Raw genomic sequence first — 11,808 nt, forward strand, 5'->3', positions numbered from 1 at the left:
AAATACAAAAATTATTGCTTGCTGAGCTACTTTATATGCAAGCCCATATCAGTGCATGAGGGTAGGTGTATCAGTAATTGTACAATAGTTTCCCAATAAAGTGCACTATTACCTTCTAACGAGTATTACTACAAGATTCTCTTAAAAAACTTTACCAGTTCCTTTGAGTAAAGCCATAACTACAGCCACACTAATGGACAGTCACTATGTAGTCATAATGGGGGCACTATTAGTGAGCCATTCACCTACTGTGAATGAATAAAGTCCTACTTGTGTGTGACTAATGGTCACTATGATTATTATTATCATGCATCTTGACTATATACATGTAATTGCTATTTTGCAATGCATCATATATGTTGTTTTATCAAGACTGGGTAATTATTTATTGTGATCTAATATTATTTATCTTTCTCTTGAATTTACATTTACCTAATCAATTCTGATTTACTCTATAAGCCCTTGGCTGCATCTTCTATCAGTAATATCAAAAGTAGATACATGTACTTTCACTTCAGTTTAGTTCTAGTACTGAGACACTGGTGAAGTTTAGTTCCAGTTTAGTTCTAGTACTACAAGACTCGTATAAGCTAGTTCTAGTTTATTTCTAGCTCTTACAACTATAGTAAAAATAGTACTAGTTCTAGTTTAGTTCTAGTACTACAAGACTCGTATAAGCTAGTTCTAGTTTATTTCTAGCTCTTACAACTATAGTAAAAATAGTACTAGTTCTAGTTTAGTTCTAGTACTACAAGACTCGTATAAGCTAGTTCTAGTTTATTTCTAGCTCTTACAACTATAGTAAAAATAGTACTAGTTCTAGTTTAGTTCTAGTACTACAAGACTCGTATAAGCTAGTTCTAGTTTATTTCTGGCTCTTACAACTATAGTATAAATAGTACTATTTCTAGTTTTTGGAACTATAGAACTATGAAAAAAGGCAGCACTAGAAATGATTTAGTTCTAGTACCAAGGAACTACAACAACACTATAACTCCCTCTCTCTCTCTTTTGTTCTTTCTTTGTCAAGTATCATATTATTATTTTTGTATTGTTGTCATCATTGCTATTATTTTAGCAGTATTAATAACAAGATGTTCTAAATTATAATGGAGTCATTTGAGATATGCAGTGCATATATATGTATTTGTATAATCTATGTGAAGAATCTGTTTAGTTATCATACAAGGTTAACATGGGAATAAATTATTTATTTAAAAAATGATATTATCTATAATAATTATACAACATAAAATTGCATAAGAATAATAATGTGACAATCAGGATTGCTCTATTATTTAAAGTCCACAAATTCAATGTCACTCAACAGTAAAAATTTTCTTGGTAGAGGACTAGGAGCTGGCGAGAGTACAGTGATGGTCTCAGCGTCTGTATTGACAGCTGTTCTGTAAGAGAGAGGGAGAGAAATAATCCCGCTATGGTATAACAACAAGAAGTAACATGTACAAGTACAATTACTGTATTATTTAAAACTTTTTTAGATAAATAAATATACCTTGCAGCTGCTTAATTTGTGAGCATTCAAAATTATTTTTTCTATAAATTACAAAGTCTTTGATTATCATCAAAGGGATATTGAGACACTTATGCTCTGCATGTTGAAAGTTTTCAATTCCTCAATTTAAAAAAATAGCTTCAAATATCATGCCTTTCCCCCCAAAACTAACTCGGCAAATACCTCATTACATATTCTGATGCATAATGATATGTCCTATGCTACAGAGCCAATTCTGATTAAAGTTTTAGAGTTATAAACTATTATTATTATTATTATTATTATTATTATTATTATTATTAGTATTATTATTATTATTATTGTACTTACATGCATAAAAATCCAGCACTGCTACAGCTGACTACATTTTCTTCAAGTGAAGTTGCCATGCTTAAACTTACTATCCTATTAACAAGATCTTTGTCTAAAATAAAAAGAAATCAAGATAATAATGATAGAGTACAAAACTTAGTATATTGTCCTCTACTTCATTTCTTAATCCATCTTTCTTTCCCCCTCTTCTCTCTCTCCCTTTGCATAATTATTACTAACTTATTTCAACAGGTACTAGCTGTGTGTTGCCATCTTCTGCCGTTGCTCCAATCGGTAAACAAGACTCCGGAACTTCAGGAGCTACAGAAAGTTATTAAAGTGAGAGCTACATACATAAACTTGTTTACAGAGTGCAGGTAGATTATAGTTTCACTGTATTGAATTCACAGGATTACACTTTCAGATTTAGCCCCCTCCCTCCCTCTAAATCTACTTTGTTGCTACAATGTCAACTCTTTGTCTTAAGTTATGTACATTACAGTATCCCTATCACTCTTGTCCCAATTCCTTCCCTTTCCCTTTCTCTCTCTCTCTCTGGCCCTCTCTTTCTCTCTCTTCCATTGTATTCCCTACCTCCAATTTTATAAACAGAGACTTCAGAAAATGGCACTTCAAAGGAGAAAGGAAACAAAGATAAGGATCCTTTTTTGCCGTAAAAATATTCCCGAACGACATTATTTCTGTGATTCTTACGAAACTCTCTACCTCTGACTACAGTCTAAGAGAGAGAAAGAGAGAGAGAGAGAGAGAGAGAGAGAAAGAGAGAGAGAGAGAGAGAGGGAGAGGGAGAGAGAGAAAACCACTTTTAATGTATTGGTAAGGATATGGTGTATACTGATCATGTAGCAACATTTTAATAGTGACACATTATTGGGTGTAGGCTATGTAGCAAATAGTTGCCTAATAAAGGATACAGCATTTCATTTGTAAAAAACAAATTGACCGCGACAATGCACCAATTAAGTCTTACTCCTCCAGACTTTGGCAGCCTTATGATTGATGTGGTTTTGGGTAAGTCTCGCTGGAAATCAATACACAGTCTCTCGTGATCCAACACTAACACAGCATCAACTGGAGGAAAGGGAAGAGTTATGAAAGATATTAGAAAGGAAGGACATAACAAAAAGGAAAGGGGAAAGACATAAACCTAATACTTGCTTACCTTCATACACTTTAGCACAATGAAGTAAGCACTTGTAGCCACTTCCATCAATCCAGCCGCAAGTGTTAATGATACACCCACTGTACTTATCTGGAAGGAATGAAGGGGGAGAAAGGGAGGGAAAGGGAGGGGGATAATCAAAGGAAAAATGAGAGAGACTATATTGACATTATGATATGCTACAATGTACACACTGGGCACAAAATAACCCACCCAAACCCAAAGTAGCTTTAGAGATAGAAAATTTGTATTTAAAACTTTATAGCAGACATAATCATGTTCCACTTAATATTGCTTATTATTGTTATCAATAGAGGTAATATGACCAAACAGGAACAAAGATAGTAAAAGAGAGATAAATTGTGATTACTCTATTATATATACAAACATTATTATTATTATTATACTCTTACATGCTTGAGTAATAAGTAGACATATATGGCTGCTAGAGACAGTTTATATATTTCTCAGAATAAGTTACCAATAACAATGTACATTGAAATAATAATACAGCTGTATTATTAATAGGAAATGACGTCACACCCTCCAATTAATAAAAGCAAGTAGAGTTAAGTTTTCGCAGGTCAGCCATGGAGAAAGGACTGCTCTTAACTCTCTTATTTCTGGTCGTTGCTCTTTCTATTACTGAAGCAAAAGGGGGGAAGCATAGTTCTCGTTGGGGGAACCTGAAGCATAAGAACTCTGCCAGCCACTGCCCCAACAACACCTGCCACCAGCCATGCGAGCTAGTTACTTGTCAGACCAACACAACTTGTGTCGAGAGGATCAAGACCTGTCGCTCCAATAACACTGTCAATATCACTCGCTCTCACTGCGAGAAGCCTCGTCGGAGTTCCTCCTGTAACTGTAGCGCGAGTCAGATATGCGTGAGGAAAGGAAAGGCCAGTCCTACCTGCAGAGCAAGGAATCTGAATGCTCAACCAGTCACTAATTTTGTTACATGCCCAAAGAAGCCTACAAGAGTTGGTGGTGGCCATAAGGGGAGGCACAGAGGTGGCCATAGGGGAAGACATGGAGGAGGAAGACATAGGGGAGGAGGACGGCATAGGGTAGGAGGCCATCGTGCTAAAGGACATGGTTATGGAGGAGGATTTGGTAAATGAAGTATTAACTGATAAGCCACCAAAAATTGTTATTTTGGATTTCATACTTACCTTGTTGAAAATATGTGTAATGTACAGTAGACTATCGTTATGTAACTCTTTCGCTAGCTACAACTATGCATACACCCTTTCCCTTTTGCTTCACATAATTATATAATAATATTGTATGTATTTTCTTCAATCATCAAAGCTGTATTTCTTCCTATTAATTCCTTGTTAATACATTAATGGCACGCACACGTTCTGATTAAATTTCATAATCAGTCCCTAATTTGAAGACATATATAGCAAAGCTTTTGTTGATAAGCCAATTAATATGGAGCCTTATGACCACTACAGAGTAAATATAGACAGCCTGATAAACAACTTTTTATGCCTATGGTGATAGAATATTGTACGAACATAATGTCCAGCTGTTAACATAATGTCCAGTCTAAAATGGCGGTTGTTGTGAATAGTCAGGTGCTAATTCAGACTTCATTCTTATAATTTTAATTTTGCCAATACAAAAGATAATAATAATAACAGTGCCTCCCTTGTGGGTTGTCCAAGAACCTTACAAAATGTGAAGAAGCCAAAAGAGGGCAACCCATTTGGGAAAAGAAAAGGTCATCAACAAGGCAGATGCTAACAGATGTCATTAATAGAAATGATGCTCTTAACTGTAGTAGATGTTTTGTTTATTCAAGCAAATGCTGAACTAGTATGTCAATAATGGCATAAAGACCAAAATGTCCCCATTCCACCCCACTATTATAGATTATTATAACTAGCTATTCTTGTTTACACAGTCGAGTAATACACTGCCAATTGTTACTGGCACACAAAGGCACAAAAGAAATTGGTTGCTATGCACTGGGCAAAAGCGTTGCCATGCACCAAGAAGCAGCAATTCATTAGTAACGTGATCAATATATCAAAGAGCTAAGCCAGCCATGAGGCTAGCAGAAAGAACTTAATGCCTTTAATAATGACTAAGGTATGAATCTCAGTCTCAGAAGTAGCTATAGTGTGATTTATGAAGGATAACTCAATTAGTAACTTAGCATCTTGACACAATAAAACATAGACATGTAGTCCCGACATATTAATGACAGCAATTTGGAGTAATGTTGTTAATGTACCAAGTATTAGCTTGGTTAGTCAAGTGTGAATATAGTGAGTGATTCCATTCCAAACAATCTATAAACATAGCCTCATTCTTCCGTTACATCATGTACATCAGGCGAACATACATGCATGTATGTTAGGTGAAGGAAGCTAAGTCAGTATCAGTCACATTAAACTAATTATAGCCCATGCAACAGACTGTTACTATTGTCTCACTTGTTGGATTCTCTTTACATCTCTCCTGATACATTTCAAAGGTTTTGCTGACGAGCGTATCGTAGAACTTGAGGTTCGAGGCCGGATTATTGTGACCATAGTGGTAAACAAGACTGCCGGGTTTGAGGAACTCGTTTTCCTCAATACCAGCAGGTCTCTCGATTGGTAGAACTCCTAAAGAGAATACGTGAACATGATAAATATTAAATACTGTATAATAAATGTTAATAGTACTACACTGAAAGAGCATTGCTAGTAGTACACTACACACAATTAAGATAAGAAACCACTATATCATGAGAAAACACTCAGATGACAGTTATTATGCTTCAAACCATAAGGAAAAATGGAAGGGGATTATTATATACATGTACATGTAGTCTTAAGCCATTATCTGTATAGTATTATTTTACTATTAAGATAAGAGCTGATGTAAGATAAACCGCCAATAAAATATGCAATAGCAGGTGGTGTAGCATTGATATGACGTACACATAAGTTCTGACTGTCGACTGAAGCAAATTATGCTTCAATTTTTGCCCATTAATTTTAGGCACTGCCCCAAATTCCATTCTATTATGCTTTGAAATGAATCCAATCCTGCTCATTATTATCCTCCTATTTTAATCTTTACTCAGATATCAACTATCAAGTTACATGTACATGCATCTGCTATAGCTGCAATATTGTAATAATGCCAGAATCTGAAAATGTTTCCAGACTTTGCGTCACTTCAAAATAGCACAGCCCAAGCCAATGGATTCACCACACTTGCGTGAGTCACCACGCTTGAATGGGTCACCACGCTTGAGGAGGTGAGCATTAAGTGGTTGGGTTGTTGTACTACGACTTGAAATCATGTGGTCAGTCAGAAATTTTGACCCATCATGCTTCCATTATGCCAGCATAATAACTTGCCCTATTTTGCTCCAAATCATACTAACATAATTTGCCTAGCCCTAGACTTCCCATTTCACACATGAGCAGGTGTATTTATTCCTGGTACATTAGTGAACAATATCTATTCATGATTCTATACATGTAATCCAGTGAGAAAAATTGTGCCATGCTGTTCATGACAATGCCATGTTCTCAGACTTTATTGTTTATTTATTGAATTACTATACAAAGGAGATGCAATGACTAGCACTAATGCTCCTCTGTTGAAAATTGGGCAATACCCAGAGACTAAACATCTTTAACCCACAATAGAATAACTGTACTGAAATTGTACTGATGGATAGGCAGACCCAATAAATAAAGCAAAGCTCTCAGTCACTGACTGACTGTATTGATAAATCAACAGACATTACTTGATTAGTAATGACAGTTGATATACTTACCAATAGAGCCAGGTATGGAGATGTCACTCTAAAAGCAGGAAGAAAAGGAAGTCACAATAATAATAATAATAATAATAATAATAATAATAATAATAGAAAATCTAACAAAGTTTATTAATTGTGGGTGTGTAGATTCAGCTTATAATAAAATTTTATGCACAATTAAAATAAGAAAAAAATTAATAAAGAATGACATAGTGAGACTCACCTGACCAACATCAATGTCAACAAGTATTGGTTGGTGTCCAGATCTCACGGCATAGTTTGATAAGAGACGACACAAAGTGCTCTTACCTACATCAGTAGGGCCACATACCATTACCTAATATGGACATAAGAACCTAAGTTACAGTTAAAGCTCATACTCAATGATCTTTGGTTTGGCATGATTTTTGAGTAACTTTAAAAATTTGTAAAAAATCCAATTTTGATTGGAATCAGTTCAAACTTAAAACATAGCATTAGTACATGTATGTGTATCAGAAAAAATTATAAAAATGGAGAATTCTCTCCTAGTCATTTTTGGTGAAATTCGGCCAAAATCCCTGTACTATAGTACAGGGACTTTGGCCCGATTTCGGAGCAACTTTAAAAATTCATAAAAAATCCAATTTTGATTGGAATCAGTTCAAACTTGAAACATAGCATAAGTACATGTATGTGCATCAGAAAAAATTATAAAAATTGAGAACTCTCTCCCTTTCATTTTTGGCAAAATTTGACCAATGACCCTGTACTATAGTACAGGGACTTTAACCCGATTTTGGAGTAACTTTAAAAATTAGCAAAAAATCCAATCAAAATTAGAATCAGCTCAAATTGATATTTGACATAACGCAGGCTTATATTAGACATGTGTACCATACAATAATGCTATGAAAGGACTGCCATATGCATCTTACTTTAGGCCCAAAGGTATCATTCTGTTGTGCTGTCCTCCTCAAATGCTCAAGAGCAAAGTGAGTATTACGATAAATATGCATCGGAGTGTCTGTGGAAACGTAAGCAATGTCAGGTGAGCCTAGGATCTGATGATAGCCATCAAGGAAATTTAAATAAGAGGATTGAGATTATTGGACATTATATAGAACCAATGAGAGCAGTCATAGTTTAGAAATAAAGTACTTTATCAGTCTTTATTATTATTATTGAGATAATTTTGCATCTTATTTTACATTACTATTTTAATTCAGGTAGGATACTCTTATGGTGCAGCTAATGTCGGTGAATATTGCAATCTTTGCTTGATTGGAGATTGTATAGCGCATGTTCTTTGCCATCTCCGTCCCAAATATCTCAGCGACACCAAACAAGAGCTAATTTAAATAAAAATTAGATGAAAAGTGCTCTTTCTTTGCTAATCATTAATAGTTATGTATAAATAGGTACTTGTATGTCCACACTGTTGTCATTTTGCACTTCAAGTCTAAGCTCAGAATTTTGTACCAATATCCAGTCCTTCATGGGACGCGTATCTTCCTCCTAAAAGATGCAATGACCTACTGAGCTGAATTTTCCTGGGCTTACCTCTTTATCTGCCATTTTGTAGGCGTGGTATAAATTACAAAATTAAATAATCAATTTTAATCAACTGGTTTACGCCCACTCACTAGTTTTTTGCTAGAGCCAGAATTCCTGCATAAATGCAGTTGTTATTCTATGCTAATTTTGCTAAAGTGTAAATTCAACAAATTGTTATGCTATTATGAGGCTTTTTGTCAATGGTCCTACAGTGGATTCATGATACAATGAGAGGGCAGTTCTTGTGTGTGAATTGTGAATAGTAGCCTAAGTGGGCATAGTATTGAGAATCCATATAAGGTTGCATGGGTGAGCAACACGTTGACTATCACTAGTTGCTATATAAACTAGACTTTGAGCTTTACTATAAGCTACTTAGCCCACACAAGACAAATATGAAGGTCTCCTTTGTTCTTGTCTTTCTCTCTCTCTTTGTCTTCTTGGTAGCAGTTGAAGGAGGAATAAAAAGTCGCAAACTCAAGGGAGTATCATGCAAGGAAAGAAATGGTACTATCAATGAGTGTCCTAGCTACTGCATTGAGAAGCATAAGTGCCGAGGAAGGAATGAGAAGAGGAGACTGGTTGTTATATCAAAATGTGTCAAGAGACAGCCAATGGAGTGCAACAATTGCTCTGGAATCTGTCTAAGGACAAATTCAAAGGGACACAAATGCAAGCTCACTCCAAGGTCTTGTAAACCTAAGAATATTACAAAACCTATCTTCAAGCCGTTGAAGCCAACTGTAGTTACACGGAATGAATCGATCCTTACCTGTGAGAAAAGAGGCTGCAATAATTTCTGTATTGAGACAAAGCAACGTTGCAAGCTAAATGACAGCAAAGAAGTGGTTGCTCATTCAGTATGTGTTAATGGACTGCCTGAAGCATGTAAGAACTGTACTGTGTGCCTGAGGACTGGATTGAAACACGAGTGTCAGATCACTAAAGAAGAATCACTACCACTTTGTAATGAGAAGAAACCACCACAACCGCCACCAAAGCCACAACCGCCACCTAAACCAGAGGAGACACCACCTCCAGAGCCTAAACCAGAAGAATCAGGAGAGGAAGAAAAGACACCACATAAACCAGAAGAGAAACCACCTAAGCCAGGAGAGCCAGAAAAGACACCTAAACCAGAACATAGTAATCATGAATCAGAGAAAGAAAAGCCTGAGGAGAAAGAAAAGAATGGGGAGAAGACTGGATGAACATTTGAAGATGAAAATGATTAACTAATTAATGTTGTGTTTCATTTTAGGTAATTTAATAGATACATTATTTTGTTTCTATCTTTCTAGATAGGTGTGAAAATTATCATTTTACACTGATTGATAGCAGGCTGAGCTCATAACATTTAAAATTCACATAGTCAAATGGTTTGTATAGCTCAAGTTCTACAGTTGCATTTAGGAAGACAATGGGGGTGGTTTGGAATTTAAAACCTTTAAGCATAAATAATGCATGTGAATGCCTCATGATATGTGGTGTGACTATACTACATGTAGCATGTGAACATCTCATGCATGCTAAAACAGCAATTGAATTTTAGCTTGTACTGATAACAAAAGATGAAGCTCTCTGTACTGTTTTTTGTCCTTTCTATTATCTTTTTCTGATAAAATGTCCCAAATATCTCAGCAACACCAAACAAGAGCTAATGAACTTAAATAAAAATTAGATGAAAACTTTGTTTCTCATTCTCTATGCTGTTGTCATTTTGAACTTCAAGTCTGAGCTCAGAACTTTTTACCAATATCCTTGTCCTTCATGGGACGTGTATCTTCTTCCTAAAGGACACGATGCCCTCCTGTGCTGAATTTTGCTGAGCTTACCTCTTTATCTGCCATTTTGTAGGCGTGGTATAATTAAGATTAAGAATTCTTAACTTTACGCCCACTCACGAGGACAATTAATAATTATTATTATTGTGATAGTTATAATTATGTAATAAATTATTATTATTACACAATATAATACTATTATTAACATCACTAGGCAAATTATGCTTCAATTTTTGCCTATTGTGCTTTTAGGCACTGTGAGTACACTTCAGTCACAATTTTGGAGATTACCAAGCAAAGACACTTTCATATCTAAAGATGCCAGGTAAATTTATATCTATGCCCAGCACTAGCACTGTCCGAAATTCCATCCTATTATGCTTTGAAACAAATCCAATTTATGCTCATTATTTTGCTCATACTTTAAGCTTCACTCAAGTATCAACTATCAAGTTACACTTACATGCATCTGTTATAATTGTAATAAAAATAATGTCAGAATCTGAAATTGTTTCTAGTGACATTGAGAGAATAGTCTAAGTCATTGGACTTGCCATGCTTGCACAGGTGGGTGCTAAGGAATTGGGATGTGCACTAGTACATGTACTACCTGCCATATATTGAATTGAAATTGTGTGGTCAGGGGTGTAGGACCAGAAATTTTTGATCCACAATGCTCCAAATTATGCTAGTAGCCCTGGCCGGCCCAGGAAGCCTATATCTCCCACAACATACTAACTGAATTACTGTAACTCTTACTCTCACCCTTTTCCTCCCACACATGCATTCACAGTACTCAGGTAGTGGCTAGTCAGTGCAAGCCAAAGAATAAAACTGATTAATGTACCCATAGGTGGTGCATGCAGTTTAACGGTAATGTAATTTATTTCTGCCTAATTCATTACATTCAACTGTCAGAAAACACACAAATAGTGCAATTATTAATTTATGCTATTTTGCTAATGTGTAAATTCCAGGCTTGCTATTATGAGGTTTTTTGTCAATGGTCCTACAGTGCATTTGTAATACAATGAGAAGGTGGAAGTTCTTTTGTGTGTGAGTTGTGAATAGCGGCCTAATTGGGCATAGTATTGAAAATTCCATATAAGGTAGCATGGACAAGCATCATGTGAACTATCACGACTCGCTATATAAGCTAGACCTTTGAGCTTTACTCTAGTTAGCCCACACAAGACAAAAACATGAGGCTTTCGTTTGTTCTTGTCGTTCTCTCTCTCCTTGTTTTCTTGGTAGCAGTTGAAGGAGAAATAAGTCGCAAACTCAAAGGAGTATCATGCAAGGAAAGAAATGGTACTATCAATGAGTGTCCTAGCTACTGCATTGAGAAGCATAAGTGTCGAGGAAGGAATGAGAAAAGGAGGCTGGTTGTTATATCAAAATGTGTCAGGAAACAGCCAATGGAGTGCAGCAATTGCTCCGGGATTTGTCTAAGGACAAGTTCAAAGAGACACATGTGCAAACTCACTGCAACATCTTGCAAACCTAACAATATTACAAAACCTATCTTTAAGCCGTTGAAGCCAACTGCAGTTACACGGAATGAATCGCTTCTTACCTGTGAGAAAAGAGGGTTGCAATAATTCCTGCATTGAGACAAAGCAACGTTGCAAGCTAAATGACAGCAAAGAAGTGGTTGCTCATTCAGTATGTGTTAATGGACTCCCGAAGCATGTAAGAA

At 35.8% G+C, this 11,808-nt stretch overlaps 1 protein-coding gene across 1 annotated transcript; it reads right to left on the reverse strand.

The window, feature by feature from the left end:
- Nucleotides 1–1,292: 1,292 nt before the first annotated feature.
- On the reverse strand, nt 1,293–10,185 carry LOC100635760 (polyribonucleotide 5'-hydroxyl-kinase Clp1-like). Its single transcript, XM_020003733.1, has 13 exons — nt 10,161–10,185; nt 8,194–8,286; nt 8,007–8,120; nt 7,707–7,832; nt 7,013–7,126; nt 6,805–6,832; nt 5,462–5,635; nt 3,012–3,101; nt 2,820–2,920; nt 2,423–2,567; nt 2,069–2,149; nt 1,847–1,940; nt 1,293–1,406 (listed from the first exon to the last, which is right to left on the reverse strand). The coding sequence occupies exons 1-13, from the start codon at nt 10,173–10,175 to the stop codon at nt 1,295–1,297; spliced, it is 1,287 nt and encodes a 428-aa protein (XP_019859292.1). The 5' UTR covers nt 10,176–10,185; the 3' UTR covers nt 1,293–1,294.
- Between the last annotated feature and the right edge of the window lie 1,623 nt (nt 10,186–11,808).

Source organism: Amphimedon queenslandica, unplaced genomic scaffold (genome assembly GCF_000090795.2).
Source record: "Amphimedon queenslandica unplaced genomic scaffold, v1.1 AMPQUscaffold_13513, whole genome shotgun sequence".
Taxonomy (NCBI): Eukaryota; Metazoa; Porifera; class Demospongiae; order Haplosclerida; family Niphatidae; genus Amphimedon; species Amphimedon queenslandica.

What these genes read in the sequence shown, in the direction of transcription:
- LOC100635760 (XM_020003733.1), bottom strand. An exon ending in ATGTAAAGAGAATCCAACAA is followed by an intron (nt 3,102 to 5,461) that starts GTGAGACAATAG and finishes CATTCCTTCCAG; the next exon opens with ATAAGTACAGTGGGTGTATC. An exon ending in GCTAGTACCTGTTGAAATAA is followed by an intron (nt 1,941 to 2,068) that starts GTTAGTAATAAT and finishes TTTTTATTTTAG; the next exon opens with ACAAAGATCTTGTTAATAGG.